Genomic DNA, 22,009 nt, shown 5'->3' on the forward strand with positions numbered 1-22,009 from the left:
GAGGCCGGCGGGCGGTGCGGGTCCGCCCCAGGGGCGCGGCGGGCAGCGGGCGGCCCCCAGCGGGGCGAACGGGACCCCCCCGGGGCGCTGCGGGGCTGGGGGGGGTCAGGGGGGGATCTGCTGCCCTCCGGCACCGGCCCCCGGCACGTTCCCACCCCCCCGGCGCCCAGTGAGGGGAGAAGAAAGTGTCCCGTGTGTGCGTCCCCCCCCCGGGGGCGGCCCGAGCAGAGAGCAAACAGACTGCGGACGGCTCGTGTTTTAGTGGTTGACTTTAATTCTGCGCTGCGCTTTTACTACAGGGATATAAAGAATAAATAGCAGATACTCTTCATTTACATAGGATTAAGTCATTCAAACTGTTCTCTCTATTTACAATAACGTTGTGCTCTAGGCGTTTATTCTTTTTTTTTTTTTTTTTTTTTTTTTTTTAATCTAAAGTCCGTAAGGAGGAAGAAGAAACACACACACACACACGCTTTCCGTATAATGGAAAATAGCTTTAAAACGTTTTCTTATCAAAAAGTTTGGTTTGTATTTTTTAATCCTTTTATTAAAAAAAAAAAAAAGAAAACACACAACAGCAACCCCAACCTACTTCGCCAAAGCGAAGCAACTTCTCTCTGGAATATAAATACCAAAAAAAAAAAAAAAAGATACATTAGCAACGATCAGGGTAATAGTCTTAAAAATACAGTAGACGCTGATTATTTCACGTATAATACTGACCTTTTAATAGTATATTAAAACGGTGCCATATATACACACAATATACATTCTCCTACACGTTACAGTGCATTACAACGTTAACCAGAAAGCAAGTGTCTTTTATTTTTGTTGCAGCAAAGGTCCACGTGAGTCCGCCAGGGAAGGGGCGAGAAGGGCGAGCGGCAGCCCTAGCAGGAGCACTTGCACTCCGAAATGATGGGGTACTGGATGGGTATCCATGTGCACCTCTGCCCTCCCCGACGCTGGCACCTCCACCTCAGGATCGTTAAATGCACGGACTTGGCAGGTTTGCAAACCATGCCTTCTGGGACTGAACAAGACCTTTTACTGTAGCAGCTGCCCACTTTGACGTACCGGGGCCAAAAGCGGCTGCCGAGATCGTTCCACGTGTATAGGACCGGGCAGAAGGTCTGGGACCAGAGCCACATCTGCAGCTTCCTGCGCAGCTTCTTGCTCAGCCTGTGCTTCTTGCCCGGCTGCAGCCCGTCGTAAAACTCCAGCCCTTTGATTTCGCTGGGCATCGCTCCCGAGGGTCTCTGCCTGAGCAGCAAGTCCAGCTCGGCTAGATCGTCCACCCCGAGCCGGTCCTCGGGCAGGGAAATAGCCATAAAGTTAGGGTCGAAGTGTCCGCCCATGAGGTTCCTTAGCAAGGTCTCGTTAAGATCCTTCTCCTTGGGGTCGAAGATAGGGTCCGGGTGCTCGATTAGATCCACCAAGGGCAAGTTGTCGCTGGGAGCCGGTCGGATGTGCAGATAGTGCTGGCAGGCGCCTTGCTCTAGCCGGAGACCCAGCAGAACCACCAAGGCGTATATAGTCACAAGGCACTGGGAATGATCCATCCTTGGGAGACCGGTGGGGGGGGGGGGAGAGGGGGGCTGGGTTCACCAAACGGCAGGGGAAGAAGGTGCGAGCAAATGCATCAGAAAACTTGTACGGGGATATCCAAAATAGCTTGTCTTTACGGGGGATCCCCTCCGCTCCCCGCGCCACCAGCAAAGACGGCCCCCGAATATGCCAGGAGAGCAAGCCCCCTGCAAACACTCTCTCTTGCAAGCCTCTCTGTAAAATTTCTCCTGGTGGAGCCGCTCCAAAATTCTGCCGCTGCTGCTGCTTCTCTTCGCCCTCCCCGGGCAGGGGAGATGCCGCTTTTTGTTGGGAATTCTGCTCGCTGCTGCAGCTCCGCGTTGTCTGCCCGTGCGTGTGGAAGAAGTTGTTGCCGATTCTTCTTCCCCGTTCCTCTCCGCCGTTCGCAAAGCAGCCTCCTCAGCAGCAACAGCAGCCACGCACGTTGGCACCAGTTTGTCTGCTTTGCAAGGACCCAAAGCCTTTAAATTTCCTGCACTTTCAGCTTCATCTCCATGGAAACCACAGACTCTCTTCTAACCCACCCCACCCCCCTTAAAAAAAGAACCACCACACACACAACGCAACCCCCACTCCCACAAAAGTCCAGGAGAGCTTCCCCCTTCCCACCCGGCAGACACCCTCTGCTGGGGAAGGCTGCAGGCGGGAGCCGCCGCCGCCTCCCCCCCGCCGCCCGCCGCCGCCGCGCCCCGGGAGATGCTGCAGGGGTTGGGGCTGGGGCTGGGGCTGGGACGGGGACGGGGGCAAGGACGGGGGCAGGAGCAGGGCTAGGAGCAGGGGCAGGGGTAGGAGAAGGGCTAGGGGTGGCCTTGGCGCCGGTCACCCCATGGGCGCAGCGCTGCTGGCGGCGGAGCGCAGCCTGCCCCACTCCTGCTCCCCTGCCCCGGCCAGCGCTACCTGGCCGCCGGGGAGGGGGGCCCGGGGGGGTCCTTGCTCTAATTCCCACTGCGTGCCCGGCCGGGGGGCCGCTGCCGGCACCTTCCCGGGCGGAGCGAGCCCTCTGCTGGCGGCGCCGCTCCGCTCCGCTCCGCGCCGGGCACGGGCAGGGCGAGCGGGGCCGCCCCGGGCAGCGCAGCCACCGGCACAACGGGGAGCCCCGGGGAGCTCGGCTCGGCCACAGAAATCGGCTCCGGTAGCGAAACGGGGGGCCGGGGGAGGCGGCGGGGAGAGCCCCGGGGGTGTCGGCGCTTCTGCGGGGAGCTGGGGCCGGGGGCTGCGCGGTGGGATGCCCCGAAGCCCCCCAGCACCGGCGGCAGGAGCGGGCCCGCGGCCGGGGTAAGTGCCCCTCGGTAACGGCAGGCAGGCGGCCGGCTGGCAGGGGAGGCTGCTGAGATCTCGGGACAATCGCCTCGAGTGCTCGCATGCCGCTGCTGCAGGCTGTTAGGCGCTCGGGAGTCTGAGTTTAATGGGGCTGAAGCTTTGTCATTTCTCCTAAATTATGTATGCGTTTGTTTAAGTGTTACTCTTCAAACTTAGGGTCTTAAGGAAAGCAATGTATAGACTGTATTACCCAGGGTGAGCTGTTTGTCTGAGTTAACTGTATTTTTGTCATCTATTTTCACTCCCTAAGCTAAACTTCATGCAATGCTGCTTTAAATCTTGCTTTTGTTTATTCCTGAGCAGGTAGGGTATTTTATAAACCCTACAGAACTGAAATAACTGTCATGAAAAGGATGGAAAGCCAACACATGCTCTGCACTGGGAAAGGAGCCTCACGGTGACACTTGCCACTACCATGTCAGCGCAGGATCTGCTGGAGTTTTAGAAGGTATTTTTTCACCTGGTAGTTCAGGTCTCTACCTTCATCCAGAACCTGATGAACGTTCATTGCTGAAACTTGGCATTCAACTTGTCCATGTGCTAAGGGAGAAGCCACACCTCCAGTCTTTCAAAATAAGATCCCCCAAAATTCAAGGAGCAGCAATTGACCAGGAAATGAAGATGAACTTTGTGCTGGATTTGGTCTTCAACTGGATGTGACTTGGTTACTTAACTGCCTGCCAGCAGGACACAGAGGTGCTCAGGTCTGCACAGACCCAGCAGGTTGCTCAAGTGCTGCTGCTTCTGGCTCAGGTTCTCCATGCGGGTCTTGGCCTGTTCACGTGCTGGTTCCACTCCTGCCTGCTGGGAGATGCCCTCTTGGAAGCAGGTCCTCTGTCCCAGAGCTGAGCTGGTGAAAGTCTGTTCATCCCCTCTCATTCCTTCACCCTCCTTTTTTGGTCACCCCGCAGGACAAAATGGAATGGCGTTTCGGAGCCTAAGCCCACACTCAGCACTCATCGGCTGATCCACGTCCCAGCAGCAGAAGCAATGCTGGGTTCTGTCAAGGAACAAGGATGTGAAACCACCGATGTACCTGCTCAGCTGTGCTGCTGCAGCACTGCTCTGTTTTGTAGTATTGCCTGGTGTGCCTGATTTCAGGAGGGAGAGGTGGAGAGGATGGGCGATGAATCCTAGCAAGGGGTTAATGGTTTTTGGGTTGCCTGCTTGTCTGGCTCTTTCCTCACTATCTTCCTTCCTCTGGCCAGTCTTATTTCACAGGGAGAACTGGAACTGTTTGGGGAGGGATTTCATTCAGACTGTGACTTCTGACCAACTACAAAAATGGGAATGTGCAGTGTTACGTGTCCGAGGAATAGAGAAACCGTTCCTCCTTGGATCCCCTCCTCCTTTCTCCTTTCTTTTGTGAGTCTTTGTTGACACACTTCCACTTCTTTCAAAAAGAGTTCTATGAAGGTAGTCAAATATTAGGTTGGATCAGATTGTTTTCCCAATGAAATTACTGCGAAAATTTGCTACTGGTACGGGCCGGTTCCTCTTCGTTGTGTACATGGCAATGCTGGCCAAGGAAAAGCTGGGAAAGGTTGTAAGCTGTAGCTCTATGCAAATGTTTGGGAATTTGCTCTTAAACTACCTTGTTTAAACAAAGGCACAAAACCCAACAATAGGTTAAAGCAAAGTGTTTTGAAGAGAAAGCAAAAATTCTGAAGTTAGAGCATGATGTCTTGTATTTCTCCTTTAATAATAAATTTGGTTTTACTCAGCTCAGTTAAAAACACTTTTTTAACTACCAGTCTCAGAGTCTAAAAATAAAGCCTATAAAGCTTGTGTCCTGTCTGCTTCATGCCAGGTGTGTGTTTAAGATTCTAATTCAAAACCACGCTCCCAAGGAGGCACTCAGAGCCCTTACGCTGCTGCCCCCAGTTGCAGGTAGGAGGAAGGACGGACAGGCTGCCTCCCACATGGCCTGAGTGGGGCAGGCTGGGGCCTGGGAACTCCTCCGGCACAGGTGCCTGCGTGGGGAGCACCACGCTCCTGGCGAGGCTGCGAGAGCTCGAGGGAAGCAGAAGTGACAGAAGTCGCTCGTGGCCCAAGAATTTCTTGGTGGAATGGCTGATAGCAGGACTGGGGAAGAGCTGCCAGTAACAGCTCTGCCAGAAGCCTCTGGGTCAGAGGGAAAAGAGATTTGGATGCCCATCAAACGGGTTCAGTGCAGGGTTTGCTGAAAACAGCAGTAAATGGAGCTCAGAGGTAAAGGGCCTGATCCAGACTCTGTGTATGATGCCAGCCCTGCCTGGTATAGGGAGAGAGGCCAGCGGCTCATAGAGGCCTTAGCTGGTCACTCTACTGGCAATGGAGCATGAAGCAGAGGAGGAAACAACTCCTTTCGCCTCAGCTTTATTGGTTCTGGAGTGCTGACAGTAGTAAAAATGTGTTTTTTCAGTAGACAAAGCAAATACAACTTTCAAGGCACGCAGGAAGCCAATGTGGGCAAGGCTGAGATGCTGCTTCTGCAGGGTCACATCTCTGATGAGGAGAGAAGAGGTATGCAGCCTGCCCCGTTAGGACTCTGGAGGCACAGCTCTGAAAACACATTATGTAAGGATCTGATTTCAGTCCACAAGAGCAAGGGCGCACAGAAAGAACTCAGGAGAGATTTGTTTCCCATTCAATCTTAGGGAAACGGCCCTCCTTACCCACCCAACCCCGTGCTCAGCACCGCCACGCTGCTCGCAGTGCATGGGCTTGAACCAGCCTGGTCTGTAAGCAAGTAGCACGGAGCAAACCGCTCAGAAAGTAACAAACCACCACAACACCGGGATGAGGAAGAACTATGCCAGGTGCACTTGGAAAATCTGTGTCTTCCTTAGGAGAGGAGGCTTCCTTACAACCATCCTTATTTCCCTTATACTTGAAGATTATTTTAACATAGATCATGAAGTCCTTGCCTCTCACTTCTTATTTTCAAAAACACGTTGGCATATGAGACGATGGTTTGTTAAATAAAGCAAAACCAACAACACAACCAAAAAGATCCTCTGCATAGCTCTCATGCAAATTTCTCATATGGCTTTGGGCGATACATTTCCTAGCTTTCTGCTTTATTTGTAAAGCAGGAATGCCAGCCCTTGCCTCTTTCACGGAGATGCTGGAGGGCCTGATTAGAGTAAACCTGTATCAGTGCAGACGAGAGTCCAGTATCTTACGAAAATTACAGAGGAAATCTGTGACTGATAGAGCAGACAACTGATTTCAAATATTACTCATATGTCCTAGTTAGCTGCTAGACCAACTCCCCGTCTCTTTGTCACACCCCTATACATTTTGTAAGAGACTGCTTAAGATTTCATTTTAATTTTTTTTTTTTTTTTAACTGTGAATCCCTAAAATATTTCCTAAGAAGATACACAGACATTTGATGTAGTTCATATATGCCACATGACATCTACCCAACCCACATTTTTAGCTGTTGCAGGCCATGTGTGACCTCACCCAGCAATCCATGCACCACTGCTCCACTGCTTCCAAGCTGCATCCGCTAGTTCAGAAAGGGTCAGGGAGATATAGCCAGGCCTTTGAAATGCAGTGCTGCATCTCAGGGTACCTCACTCACTTCTCCTTCCCCTTCCAAATTCATGAAAAGGGCTATGGAGTAAGGATTGTTTTAATGGACTACACAATGCTAGTAGGTGATCAGCTACTCTGAAAGAAAACAGTTATGGATCACACGCTTTGGAAGGTAAACATTTTTTTTTTTTGAGAGTGCAAAGTTCTGCCTTGAAATCCCAATAGAACAAAAACAGGGATGGATGCATTTGGCCAAGAACCTGTATCTGCAGTGATAAATGGTATATAAATAATGTATTTTGAAACTAAGCTCTGGAATGAATGTTTTATAGCAGAGTAAATCCTAGGGTGACTGATGCATTAAAGCAATAAAAAGGAAAAAAAAAGCCCCCCAAATAACAAATACAAGTTATTTTTTAGTATTCTCCAAGTACAGCTATATGTAAAGAACAGACTTGACACTTGCCAAACGTATACATTTCCTTTAAAAAAAAAAAAAGGAAAGCTGTCAAAGAAAAAAAAAATCCTGCAAGGTCCTTACAGAACTGCTCTATTTTTCTCATTTCATGATTTCATGTCGTTCATGCTCTTCAAATACCATGCCTCCCTGATTCTCAGCCTGCTCTCCTCTTGCTCCTGCATTTTTCCTAAGGTATAGACTTTTGTCTTGAGAACAGGGCTTGTGCATTCATCTGCTGATAAACTGTTTATCTTAGCTTTTATGAGGGCGCCTTGCTGCAAGCCAGCCAGAGACAGGATCCTGGGTGTTTGTCTTTTTTTTTAAAAGAGGGTCCGGGAAGTGGCGGGTATTTATACCTCCCCTTGGCTCTATATATCATGGGAGGTGGAACTCCACTGTCTCTGTCTCTCGCTTTTTCTCTCAGCAGTGTTTTCTGCCGTAAATCTGAATCTCTCAGAACAGTTTTCTTGGCTGCAACCCCACTTGGAGGAATTAAACATTTTATTTATTTATTTATTTATTACTGCAAAAGGTTCGCAACAGAAGAAACCCAAAGCTTTTTTAATATTCTCCCCCTCCTCTCACCCCACCTAACCATCCTGCTTTTTGTGCCAAATATTAACATCTCAGCAGTCAAGAGAAGAGACCGAGCTGGCTGAGTGTCTCGCAGTTTACAGACCAATTCATTATGAAGAGAGAGGCCAGTGGGAGAATTGGCAAAGATGAAACAGAAACCAAGGCATTTTTTATGTTAAAAAATGACACTTACATTTACAAGCTATGGCTCCTGACGGGGATTTGATTTTCCACACAGGCAACGTTGTTTATCCAAACAAACTCCCTGTTGCAGCATATATTACACATATACACACATGACAAGTAGGAATGTATTTATCTTTTTTTTTTTTTCTGCCAGCTAGCTTATTAAGATAAACATCTACTGAGGTAAACCAATTTTTTATTATTCCTTTCTTTATAAAACAGCAAAGACAACTGAGTGACAGAGATTCAATGAAGCAAAAAATACAGCAACCCCCCAATCAAGCCCTGTGTGCATGTGAGTGATTCATTGATGCCAGCTACTGAATAACCCTGATACATAACATTTCCCACCTCTGATATTTAAAAAGACCCTCTCGCCCTTTTAGCACCAATGGAGCCCTTGAAATGTTTTATTGCTAATTGTCTAATGCTATGTGATGAATGGCTGCTTCACTGAAAATGACAACCCCTTTTCTTTCAACTACTTCATTTTCCTGGCTCCAGTGGGGGCGAAGAGGAAAAAATAAATCCGATTACATCATATTTATCCACTTCGTTGTGAATGAAAGAAAATTAAACTTATTTTAAAAGTGCTTCTATCAACTAAGCCCAGACCCCCCAAGGTCCCCTGCACTCAGTAAATGTTGCCTCAGATACTGGGGCAAAATGTTCCAAAAGACTCACGGGGTTTGTGGAAGCACAAAATCCCAAAGGCAGGGTCTAAACCTGACCAGAGAGCCAGGGGAAGCAGGATCACCAGTATATTGAACTCAGAACCCCCTGACCAAATCTAGAACGGCTGCACTTTGTGAACACAAGAAATATTTTGGCTACAGATACTCAAGGAGCACATTTTTACCCCAGTATCTATAAAACAACTGACTACCATCTTGCCTCAAGAATAAATGCAACAGAGGAAGGTCCTGCAAAGTGGAAATCACTGCTTTATTAAAGCACTGATTTAAACATCCTTTAAATCTGCTCTGGCTAGGAATTTGCAAGAATGAAGGATTTTGAATAACTAGAAAAAGATTAAGCTGCACGTCTATCCTCAGCATTTCATATGTACCATTTCTTTCCTGCTTGTTATGCTTTATCCCTTCAGGGAATCTGATCTCTTCAAAAAGAAGTAGATCACCATGATCAGCCGGAGTTGTGTGCATAACATTATCTTTGCAGCCTCCACAAAATGTCACGAAATACAAATTCACAGTGACAGGGTTGGCTGTGAAAAGCTGTTACGTTCAATGGGAATAATTTTCAAAGGAACTTGTACCTTTATTGGCAAATGGAAAGACTTCCACTTTCTCTCCCACATGAGGAAACAGACACACACATGGGGGTTTTTGATTAATTCAGATACAGAAACAGACACAAAAGAGACATAGTCCAAACTTGCCAATGTTCAATAGGAACCTCTGGGACATGTTCATTTGGCTTGGGAGTTTCAAGTCTTTGCTTGCGAGGGCAAAGGGACCCAAGCGAGCAAAATAATGAATCTAGGCTTCCCAGACACAGATCTGACATTTGCTCTCTCCCTCTGACTCAGGCTTTGACTGGGTTCAGGGATTAATTAGGCCATGCAAACGAGTTAGGTTCCCTCTTCTGGCAACCTGGTCACGTAGGGAACCCCTACCCCTCCCCTTCCCCACACTCTCCTTCCCCATAATGAAGCATGACTGTAGTAAAACAAGTCTTTTGATGGTGCCTCTTCTCATCACTTTCAAGACAAACAATGTCTCAGAAGCCCCCCAGCTGCTTTTATTTTTCTTATATCTACAGTTACATCTTGGGTGTGTTTACTCATCCTCATTAAATATGTCTTCCCCCCATCCTTTTTAATATCCTTCCTTTATTGCAGCTTACACAACACATCAATTATAGCATAGAGTTAAAATCTTTTAGAGCCATTTTGGGGGATAGTGCAATATCCCACAACACCACCATCTCTGAAAGAGAATTGACACGGGCTGTAGGACGAATACGAGATAGACACCTCTGCAGCAAACATCTCCACAGCAAAGAACGAGGTGGTTCGCAAATTACTAGTATGCTCAGAGCAAAGCATCCCTTATGCTTAGTCAACTTCCTTCAGTAAACCCAAGTGAGGTGTTTGGCTTTTTTAACCATTCAAAAATATTCACAAGTTTACTACTTTCCTTCTTTTAACGCAGATACTTGGAAATCCTATGCTGGCACAGTAGGAAGAAAGCATCCATCACAGGACTAAAAAGCAGCTAGGCTTTCACACATACACCTTGCTCTTAAGATCATTTTCTTTCAAGCAAGGTTTAGATAATGACACTTCAGCTGAAGCTGCTGTTCAGCGTGCCTTCTGAAGTCACACTGACTTTTAAAGGACTTGTTTTCACAACAAACACATCAGCTGTTCAGTAAGATGCCAGGCACAAATTTGGTTTTGTTCTCTCTATGACTACATGTGCACGCGTGCACATGGGTGTGTGTGCATGCGTGTGCAATTGCTTCCCACGCAGGAACAGCCTCTCCATTACTCCCATTCGTGATGAGATAACATGTCTTTGGAATAAAACTGTGTTTTTATTTACGAAAAGATCATAACCAATAGAAAAACAGAATTGCCTTGATAGCACTGTAAGTTCCACAAGAGTTCTGCATATTTTGAACATGAAGGTTAACTTCTGTAAGCACACTGAATGCTTTAACTCAAATATTAGGGATTGATTTGGACAAGTGATTCGAAGAAGAGACCTGCCTTTGTGACAGAGAAAGTCACACTGCTGCATTTAGTGTCTCATGGCAGAGCTGCCTTTTTATGCCACTCTCATTTAAGATCTCTCCACTTTTCTCATCAAAACAGAAGGTGAGAATAACCTTGCTCTGCAGACCCCAACCTCAATCACTCATTCCAGGGGCACAACTCGGCTCCAGGCATTGGAGTTTGCCTGTCATCATTCTGCGTTAGCTCTCTTCAACAAATAAATAAATAAACAGCCTTCCCCTTGTGTGCCTGGGCTTAGCTCTTGCCCGGTGGCTAACTGCTGCAGGACTGGAGCAGGGTGGGGGGCGAGGTGGGGGCGATCGCCCTCCAACACCGGGAACCGTTTGTAAATTACCCTAAGCTTCCCTTAGTCATTATTCCATTAACTGCCTCTTGGTAGATCTGTCAGTAACTAAGCTGGGTCTTATTTGTAGAGAATCAGAGGCTATTTGCTGTACTAAGTGAGCCATGAGAGCGAAAGGGTTTGGGATTTATTTGTAATTACAGTCGGGATTTTTTTCTTCTCCTTCTTGCCTGGACCCCACTGGTACTTTCATTCACATTCCCTAAGCTGACGCTGGCGCCAGGATCACAGGCTGGCCCTGTGTTTATGTCATTGAGACTAGGACAATATTTCAGTGTGGAGCCAGACCGCAGGGATCCACTCTATAAAACCCTCACTAAAAATAGACAGCCGCCCTGCCCCCAGGCCCGCGGGCCGCCGGCACCCCACGAGGCGCGCAGCCCTCAGCTGGGCCCAGCTCGGCCCTCCCGGCTGGGCCCCGGCAGCCCCCCGGCCCCGCTCCCACCCTGACGCTTCCCCCGACCAGGGTCCTACCCGCAGCCCCCCCAGATGGCAGAGCTGCTCAGGCTGCAGCATCCTGAGGCCCTCCCTGCACCCCGCAGCAATTCGTGGGTGGATGTGGCACCTTGGGGTGCCTGGTGCCCCCTGCTCCCACAGCCCCAAGCCCCTGTTTGGCTGCAGTTGCTGCCCAGCCCTGCTAGAGCACTGCGCAGGCTGAAATTTGGGCCGCTGAGGGATCCCACAGCCGGGGTGCTGCGGCTGGAACTGGCAGAGAAAGAGGTACCTGAAAGTATCGGTGCCTGGGACGCCTCCTCTCCCTCTGCAGCTTGTGAAGGCGTTCAGAGAGACCCCAGCAGGACAAAACTGGGTCAAAGACTTCACCTCTGTCCGATAAATCTTTCCTGCGGCAAATTAAAAAAAAAAAGAGCTGAACATTTCCATCTCATAGCTGTCAATTTTATTCAAAAGCATGAACCGGGGCAAATCATTCAGCCTTTTCAATGCCAGTGGTGCGTGATACCTCAGCTTGGGAGGATAAATGTAACCAGTAAAGTGTTTATTGATTAGTTCAACAGCTATACAGACACGATACGAGGCACTTAATGCACAGATTTTCAAGGTAAGAGCCTGATCCTGCAGCTTAGATCCTGGCACTGGAAAGGGCTTCATTCCAGAAGCCTGTGAAGGGAGAGAAAAAGTTCATGTGGATTTTAATGGGCAGTAGAGCCTTTCAAAAGACAGCAAAGAGCAACCAGGTCTCCTGATTCCCTCATATCCCCGGTTGTTCAGTTGCTGAAAACGCATACCCAAAGGCAGCAGCCGTGTGTGTGCTCACACAAGCAGACATCCAACAGAGGGATGCTGCTGCTGAGTGCCAGTGAATGCCAGCCTCCTGAGGGAGCACACCACTCGGGGAACAGCTTTCTTCCAGATCCCTGCTATTGAGTCATGGTCTTGGCACAGGTCGTGTCCGTGAAGCCAGCAGGAAGCAGACCAGGCGTGCATGCTTGCTCAGAGCAGTGGCAACACCACGGTGTGTGCAGTGGAGAGCCAGATGCTGAGCTGTGATGTGGAGCAGCTGGAAATGAAGACGGGAGTTTGGTTCTGTCGAGGACCCTGTCTCACCCTCTCCACCAAGGCCCATTCTGGCTGCTGCTGTCCTGCGAGGCTCACTCCAGATACAGGTGTGGACAGACACTGCCTGAGCGGAGGCGGTTGCATTTATCTATGACAACCGAAAACCAAACCTGGGGCTCTGAAACACCAGGTACAGCTTTAAAACCCTGCTGTGCCACACCAGGTGCTGCTTGTAATGACATTTCAGTTTGATTGGCTTCAACTATGCCATTCACTGGGCACCGGGCAAACAAACCGTTTTGTAAAAGGAGATAAGACTATTGTACTGTGGGCTAAGAGCACCGGAAAATAATGGCTCCTTGCTGAAAGGCTGCTTTGAAAATCCTCAAATCATCATGAACATGAATAGAGCAGCATGCGAGGACAGCTGTGGTTTTGGAAAGAGATTTATCAGAGACTTTTGGAAGGGAATCCTTCAAACAAAGTAGCGCACATTTTCTGCATTATGATATGTGTACTTGACACTGGCTCTGTGATTATTCTGTCAAGTTCAGCTTCTTCTGTCAGTGGTTCACTTTGTTTTTTTTCAGCTAAAAGTACTAGGTGAATAATGGTGCACTGTAATCAGGATCCCTCTGCAGCAGGCACTATGCTTAGACTGAAGGGTGGCTCAGGTGCATGTACTGGATCACCTCAATAGATGCCACAGATAAAAGGTGAGAAGATGTAGGCACGCAGAGCACTACAGAACTGGCTTGCCCATGGTCACAAAACAGCAAAACCAAGAAGAGGGCTCACTGCTTAGAACAAGTTCGTAACAGGAAGGTGTTGGCAGAGGCAGGCTGCATGGCCTCACGGGCTGGAGAGCATCTCCTTATTTCGTTAGAGTGGAAGTTATCCATCAACTAGAAAGGGAGATCCCAACCACAGCCGCATGAAAGGCAGTGACAGAACTCCGCAGTGCTGCTAGCAGTGGCCTTATCAACTGGCACTGAATATGCACAAATAAGAACGTAGCTCCAGAGAACAGTTGTGCACCGTGAAATACCGCTTGCTCTCTGCACAACTTCTCGAAGTAATCCACACAGCAAGGAAATACTGCACGGACAAAACTTTGTTTAGAAGCAGCCTTCTAAATTTAACACAAGTGCTGCTTTTGGAGGGCTTCTCACGGTTTTATCTGAATAGTCACCGTTTCTCAAACACCAGTCCTGGGGACAGAGGGCCCTCAACATCCTTCAGTCCGCAGGGTGATATATAAAGGAATGAAGCTGAAGGGCTTTTGTGTGAGCATGGAAGAAACATTTTTGATAATGATAATATTTTGATAATGATAATATCAGGTTATATCAGTGGGTACACAACAAAAGGAGACTTGCAGAAATAAGAGTCTAATTTGTTACAGGAATTAGATGCTAAGTAGTGAAGGAACCAGAGGATTGCAAGAAGATAAAGGCAACTCTTGCAAGACCTGAACATCACCCCAGCGCAATGAATTCTCTCCCTGTGTTCTGCCAAAGAATCCCAGCGCGGTAGCATGTAAGCCACTGAAAACTTTCCACAGGTGGCCACTTAATGTGTGTGTCTCATTTTCTACAATGCTTAAGCTATGCAGCCTCAGTTGGGACGCCATTCATAGCAGGGCACGCATCCACAACAGCTGCAGTTCAAGCCAACTGGAGCTGTGCTTTGAACATATGAAGTACTGATATGAAATATCGGCTCCTAGGTGGCTTCAGTAAGCACACCCACAATTAGGGGATATGCAGTAGTTTTGTCTTACTTCCCCAACCATAACAATGACATCACACACATGATGATACTATTAAGATAACACATACATATCCTTTCAAAGATTTATCCTAGTATCTAAGAGCTTGGACATGGACCGACCATGTTTGGTATTGGACAAATGCCTACGAAAAAGCAGTCCCCACCCTACAAAAGTCTACAGCTAAGTTAAAACCAAGAGGCATCGCAGCTATGAGAGGAGAAAGACAATGAAACAGTGCTGTCTGCTGCTCTGCTTCAGCACACCTATGCCTGGCTCAAGCGTTTTGCAGATAAAACAGAAAAAAAAAGTTTTAAAACAATGCTTAAAAAATCTGTATGTACTGTGATAAGATACAGAAAAAACTTGTACAGCCCATGCACGAGGCTATACAGCCTGCACTCCACACATTTTGATGAACAGTCTCTTTCAAAAGTCACTGCTGTGAACTGCCAGTGAATCTAAAATTTTTAAAGTGCTGAGGTTGCCTTCAAACAGAAATGATCACATAATTAAGTAAAAAAAAATGCCTTACATATGGTATAGAAAGGTAGAGTGAATTGAATTTTCCACAGAAAACAAAACGTCTCTTCTTTAGTTACTGTTCATTCTTTGTGTTGTTACCTGAACAAACCAGTCAGATATTAGAGCCCAGTATCTCTCAGGCCCTAGGGATGCATATTAGAGGGATTGCTCCCACCACGAATACCTTATGTGATGGCTTCCTTGCCTAATTTGAAATGCAAGCATTTATCTTAATTTGAAAAGGAAAAAAAAGTTGATCTGAATCTGAAGATCTCTGCATTCTCATCAGGTGAACAACAATCAGAATTTAGCAATCAGCTGGACTTCATACATATTTTCAAAGTACTGCAGGTATCTGTTGCAGGAGCAATCTGTGGACTCCTCTGAAACAAGTTTATGGAAATGTATTCTTTCAAATCCTTACCCAGCCCTTCTCCCTACCCTCTACCGTTTCAGAACAGGAGTACATATACAGTTCTCTCTTTTCCTTGGCATCTGGACAACTCTTCTACTGTCACTGCCCTGTAGTCCTCAGCTGGCATAAGAATTCCAAAATAAATGAGTGTGTTGTAATCAGGAGAAAAATATTGTGTCCTTGTGGTGTTGATGTTTTTGCAGCTAAGCTTCTCAATGGCCACCACAAGTTGAGCTGCATATTTCTTTACAAAAATATGCTTGCGTTGGTAACTTGGCGGGCCACTCGTTGAATAGACATTTAGCTACTTAACTGCTTACTGTGGCCAACAAAGTTCTGTTCAAGAAGCTGAACTAGGGAAGAAGAGGCACCTTGACAAACAGTACACAGTTAGCACGCAGGCAGTCTCTATGGCAAGCAGTGAAGAGTGTTTTATGAGTTTCTGCGAAAGCCAAAGGCTAATAGTGAGAGCAATATATTATAGCAAATGTCTTTAAAGAGACAAAGATACTGACTAAATATCTTCTAAGTCTAAGCATGTTTAAAGAAAACACATAAGCAAAATAAACCCCGGCAGATCATTTATAAATCTGCCTACAGACAACTAAAGAAGAGCATCTGAGGAAGGGCATGAGTCAATATGCAAAACCAGCATGCAAGCACTTAAAGGTGTGCTGCTGTGTAAACTCACACTGCCTGAGGGAATGTATGACCCACAGAACTAAAAGGGCAGGGATGGGATTTTTAAAGCACTCACTGTCAGCTTCATTCTGCCAACTTCTAGCCCAGTCAAACAAAATCCAAAAAGGCCGCTCTCACCTGTGTTCAGCTCCAAGAAACTCCCCTCTTAGGGGGGTTGTTCAGCTTCCAGTGTCTTTCCCTTTCAGAAGTGAACTCCTGTCTCAACTTCATTTCCAAGTGCAAAGTCCCAATTTATTTGTTCTGTAGCCTTAGTGCTCCTGTAAATGTTTTTGCCTGTCCCCCATCAACTCACACCGAGGTATCAGCAAACTCTGCTTATTTGCTCTTTCAGCCTGTGCCTTCTTACCAGGCTAGAGGGTATGGAATAGGGTCAGCATCATATATTTGCTCAGGCTGAAAGATTTAAATAAAGATCACGCAAAGTGCCAATAGTTTTCCAGTATCCTTCCCGCAGGTCTCAGGGAATGCCAAGTTCTCTGGCCGCTGACTGCAGCAGGCTCAGCAGGGAGCTGAAGGATTTGCTCCCCAAAACAGGTGGGCTAACACACAGGCAGTGAGGTCAGTCACTGCAGCGCTTGCTCCCGGTGGAAGAGAACATGACTGGTCAGAACACCTACTTGCTCCCTGAACTAGCCAAGGTCCAGGCTATTTGCAGCATTTTCCAGCAGGGCTCTGCAGACTGAGACAGGGACAGAAAGGACAGAAGGACAGGTACAGCCCAGCCGCCCAATTTTTTCCACAGCTGTTATTTTTATTACAAAAGGGCAGTTACTTTTGTGAAGTCCACAAAATGCAACATTAGTAATAAACTGCTAAGCATCACGTGGCAGAATTTGTGGAGTCTAAACCTTTTGAGGGTGAAATACACCTCATTTCAGTGGCTGCAGGCTATTAGACTAATTAATAACGTCTATTGAAATAATTTATGTATGAATTAAAGCAGGAGACATCTGTTACACCACCAAGACTAGCTCAATGTATTCTGAAAATACTTAACATCAAAGGTACATTGTGAAGTTATAAGGGAATGGGGACAATTGGTTCTTTTTCCACTAATCTCATATTAAAGTAGGGAATTGCTACACTACATCATCCAGTATGAGAAAGTATTCAACGGGTATTTTTGAATTTAAAAAATGTCCCAATACAAGAGACATTTTCCAGGGACAAAGTTCAATCCATTCCTCATTTTTTCTTACTACTTTGCACATAGCTGTTTTAAAAAAGCAGACCTTGGGCCCACAAACTGGGCTAACCACCTGATTTTTCTTTTAATGACTTTTTTCATTTCCCTCATCTTTCACAGAAATTATGAATAATACATGTATAAGGCCAAATACAAACTATTTTGCTCCTCATAAAAATTGTTCATGGGAATACATGCTGTGGTATATGTATCTTATGGCATATGTATTAAAAATATTTCTAGAGATCATCACAAGCCCTTTTTTTTTTTCTTGTCTTTCCCTTACTTAAAAAACTGTATCTGGGGGTTAATTAATTTTTCCATATCCAATAAGAAATGTGAATTTAGAGAAGCAGTTCAATGCAAAGGGCACATTGACTCTCAGTAAAGTTTCCACAAGAGTCACTTACACTCGCTACTTCTGCTCAAAACTTCAGTATTCAGACACTGGGTCTCACAACGCAGTTTCTTGTCAATGTTAAGGCACCTTTACAGTCTGAAGCATCCATCTCACAAACCTACACACCGAATAGGAGCTAATAGCTCTTAGTCACCTCTTGGTTAAATGAACTAGAAAGAGTTGCTTAAGTATCTTGCTCCAAGCTATGTTTTCCAATCCCTGAATCATTCTTATAAATCTCTGCTGATCCTTCTGAACCTTCTGAAGTCTGAACAGGACGAAATACTTTATTATGCGTATTAATATGCATTAACATGGACCTGTATGTGGTAAATCTGGTAATTTGGCGAAGAATTAAAGTTAAAATAATTCATTAAAACACAAGTGGAGGAGACATTTACCAAGAAAAATACCAGTGAAAGGCATTAATTTGCCACTTCAAATGAGATTTTTAACATGAAAGCTGAAAACTAGATTATTGAGGATATGGAATGTAATCAGGTAGTTGCTGCTCAAGACAGCTGACTTCTCTCCAGCTTTCATGGCTTCAGTGGATGCTAAAGCGAATTCTCAGTTTGTTTTTAAAATTAATTGCCAAAACTAAAATATTTTTCTCAGCATTGGTTGAGCTGTTTTTATGTAAATTGATTTAGCAAATAATGTAGAACTTGTTGAAAGTGAAATAATAAATCTATCTGTCATAAAAACAATGGACCTCTCACCAGCTTGCTCATTAGTGGGCCCAACAGCATGGATCTCATTGACTTCATACTTGCTCCAAAGTAAAAATTATCATCAAGTACATAAAGAATATTCTACTCATAAATAATAACTAAGGCACTTTTAGTATTATTTTTTCAATGGATTTTAAAGCTACAATACCAAACATTGGATGAAATTACTATAGAGGCCTGTGCATGAGATAATTTTCTTCTGAAATGCTCCTTTTCCTGATACTGTGGGAGTTTGCTAAGCTTTACCTAAGGAAAAATATTGCCATACAAACTCCAGCTGTGTAAATGTAGTTTTAAAAGCTTGTTGCATTAAGCCTTTATATTACTCTAATTTTACTTAAACTCTTACCCAAATCCTCCCTTTACAGATGTAGATATCATAAGAACTGTGGTCTTTGAAAAAGTCCAGAACTGTATTTTCTATGCATCACCTAGTTATATTTTAGCAAATGATACAGTTTCAGTAGCTGAGTCCTTTGAAAATGTTTAGGATCCAATGCGAACACAAGGCTCAACATAGAAATAATTATTATCTGAGAACAAACATGAAAGAAAGCTCCATTTCTTTCCAAGTACAATGGATTAATGCAGGAGGAAGTCAATAGTGCTAAATTAATCCTGAAAGTTAAAAGCAAGGATTGCAATGACATCAAGGGTCAGAGATGAGTTTGACCTGCTGTGGCCATGGCTATTTAATTTAATTAACATTTACATTCTAAAAAAAAAACATTTGCAAGTACTAAGTAATATGGTAAATATGGAACAAATTATCAGCAACAGCAGGGGAGATTTAAAATATGCATCTTGAGTTTGGAGTCACTCAGAAACCTGTGGTGATGCAATCACTCAAACAGAGTAATCTTTATGAGTTTAACTTTGCCAAGAATGCATGTACAAACGGTGTTCCAGAGGCTCATTCAACGCAGATGACACACAAACTGCCCCGGATTGTCGACATACCTCATCCATGTGGGCCCATGCCTGAATGTTTTTGCACTTCAGGTGTTTTCTAGTGACTGAGAGCAGTGGGTTTTGATCTCTTTTGATTTGGAAAGGTTTTCTAAGGCAAGATGTGGATCCCTGTATGGTGAATGATGGCTGGTGGCCATGGCCATGAGAAAACTGAGACGCAGCGACCCCATGTTGAGGTGCTGAGGTGACACCCGCCAAGCCACCATTTCTGTCACGAACCACTGCATTTCTGTCAGAAACCACCACCCCTGGGACCACAACGAGCCCTGAGTACAATAACTACCTGGGGGGCAGCAGCCAGGGCAGTTGGCGATGAGGACGCGGTCCACACAGGCCAATTTCTTGCGACGCTCCACCATGTCCAGCGCATGGCCCGCTGTCAGGCTGCGGCTAAGTGCCCTGGAGCTGTGGAAAACACGGGATGTTTGTTCCTTTTTTTTTTTTTCTTTTTTTCTTTTTTTTTTTTTTCACCCCGCTCGTTTATAGGTACTCGAATTAGCCCCCCGCAGAGCCCGTTGGCACATAAAACGACCCGCGGGGTGCCCGAAGCTGAGCCCGGCGCCACCGTTACCTCAGGCTGCCCAGGAGAGGGCGCGGCGCAGCTCCCGCCCGCCGCCATTTTGTGAGGGCGGCAGGCGAGGCGCGGCGGGAACGCGGCCCGGGCCAGCAGCGCCTCAGCAGCCACCGCGGCCATGCGGTCAGGAAAAGCCTGTAAAAAACAACGTGTAACACGTGGGTTTTTTTTGAGCTGCTGCGGGTCTGCTGGTGCCCGAAAGGCCCCCCGACTGTCCACACAAAAAAGCGTTATCTCACTGCATGTTTGCTGCTACAGCAGCAGCATAGGCTTTGGGCTGCTCAGGCGTAACTGTGTGGCTCTGCAGAGCCAACCCAATGGGTGTATTTAGTAGCAAACTAGTTAATAAGGTCATACTGATTAAGGCCAATAAAAATACATTCCTCTTTAACAAAAAGTTAAATTGCAAGGTGTATTAAATTGGTTTGGGTGGTGATTTATTTATGAGACAGCAAATGTAAAAGCGTAAGACGTCTGGTCTCTAGAAGAGGTCATGGCTGTATTTGTATTGAAGTGGAGCTCTGCAAAGCTGAGCAGCAAAACTGGCTTGATGTCAGCTAACCTGCTGTCCTTGGTAATGGTCTTTTGTAAAATTCACATCTCTGGGCATTTAAGACAGGGTGAGGCATCTTCAAACTTTGTCCACTCCTGAGCTGCAACACGCAGCAGTGTCCTTTTTACCTAATTACCACTTGTGAGGATAAAGTCAGAAATGTTCATCTGTTGTCAGGCTAAAGAGTCAGCTGCAGGAGCGTGGATTCAGGCTAGGACCATGAGCACATGGTAAAATGTTCGTTATGCAGTTCTATCCAAAAAGAAAGATAGAGCACTGCTGAAATCATGCAGGGTATCTCCACCTCTGTGAGACACGGTGAGAAGTCAGTACCTGAAACAGCCCCCTCCAGCTGAGCCTGTGGTGCACGCATCTGTAGTTGGTGGATCTTACATCTGGAGACAAGCAGCGTGTAACTTGTGTGTTGGATCAGAGCCAGGGTTAAGCCCCCAGTAGTCAAAGCTGGATCCCTGGTAGCACTCATGATGGGAGGTCAGGCGCAATGAAAGAGCCCTAGTAGTTTGAGAAGGAACACACCAGCACCTCTCCTGATGGGAGGTCAGGCGCAGTGAGCAGGAGGGCCCCCCTCGTGCTGGCAGCTCCGTTCCAGTGCTTGGCTGGACTCCAGAAGATTAAAATAGAGCCTTAGACTGTCCCCTCGGCAGCACTGCCAGCCAGAGCCCTGACAATCCTGGGGTTGTACTCAAACGTGAGTCCCGCGGGAGCGTGGGCTTTACCCTAACAGCTGAGGCACTGAGTAGGTTGAAGCCGGCAGCCTTATTGCTCTTGTGACTCAGACTCAAGGAAGAGAGGGATCAGGATGGAGCCACGAGAGAGAAGGGGATCAGAATGAACCCACAAAGCACAGAAGGGGGAAGGAACAAGTGTACCCCAGAAGAAAGCTTGAAAAAATCCTTGTTCTTCCGGGGCCAGGTTCAAAGCACGTATAGCCACAAGAATTGGGTATTGAACTATTCAAGCCGAAGTTCTGATTTAGCTCCTTTCTGTTACCATTTCAGAGAATAAATAAATAAATAAATAAATAAATAAATAAATAAATAAATAAGATAAAGAAAAAAAAAAAGAAAAAAAAGAAAAAAGCCAAACAAAAAAGCAACATTTTCCTTTCTCAAGCATTTAAAAAGTAGTATGGGAAAAGGTGAATGCCATACAGGTTCTTGTGAAGAACCTCCAAATAGGTGGCAAAATCTTCTGTGGTCCAGAAATGATCACAGCTGAGGGGAACTAGAGCTACATTCCTGTACATATGTGACTAGTATTAAGCACTTAAACAAAATGCTGGATTTTCAGAAATATGGAGCACTCCTGAGTTCTGCTAAAATCAACAGCAGTGGCAGATACTGGCATTTCTCTGAGAAGGGTATTTCAAGCCAGGTATCTGTTATGTATTTCTCATCACTTAATGTAGGTATCCACACTTAACATGTTTTGCTTCAGTATTTTCAGAAAGCAATTACAAACAGCAAACACCGGACAAAACATTTTGGCACTGCCTTTTTTTTTTTTTTTTTCTTTTTTTCCTGGGAACTCAAATTTAGTTGACTGAAATTTTAAAACCATTTATTTTGAAATTACCACATTGTTTCAGTCAAAAGAATGCCCATCTAACTGAATTCAAAGATTCTATTTTGATATTTCCAAAAATAAGCATTAATATTTACTGGTAAAAAAGACTGGTTTGTCTGTAAATTGACTTTACTGTTAGTTTATAAAGCTCCAAAATTGCTGTTCACCATTTTTTTTCTCTGAGTGTGTATGTGAGTGGAAGGAGGGTGGTGATATTACCTGATTTTTTTCCCCTGCATGATTGCTGTAATAAAAATCAGAATAATTAAATCTGTAATTCACACAGATAGTAACATAAATCCTACTGA

At 45.8% G+C, this 22,009-nt stretch overlaps 1 protein-coding gene across 1 annotated transcript; it reads right to left on the reverse strand.

Annotated features, from left to right (window-relative positions):
- Nucleotides 1-540: 540 nt before the first annotated feature.
- On the reverse strand, nucleotides 541-2,138 carry NOG (noggin). Its single transcript, XM_032199694.1, has one exon. The coding sequence runs from the start codon at nucleotides 1,563-1,565 to the stop codon at nucleotides 894-896; it is 672 nt and encodes a 223-aa protein (XP_032055585.1). The 5' UTR covers nucleotides 1,566-2,138; the 3' UTR covers nucleotides 541-893.
- Between the last annotated feature and the right edge of the window lie 19,871 nt (nucleotides 2,139-22,009).

This window comes from Aythya fuligula, chromosome 18 (genome assembly GCF_009819795.1).
Source record: "Aythya fuligula isolate bAytFul2 chromosome 18, bAytFul2.pri, whole genome shotgun sequence".
Taxonomy (NCBI): Eukaryota; Metazoa; Chordata; class Aves; order Anseriformes; family Anatidae; genus Aythya; species Aythya fuligula.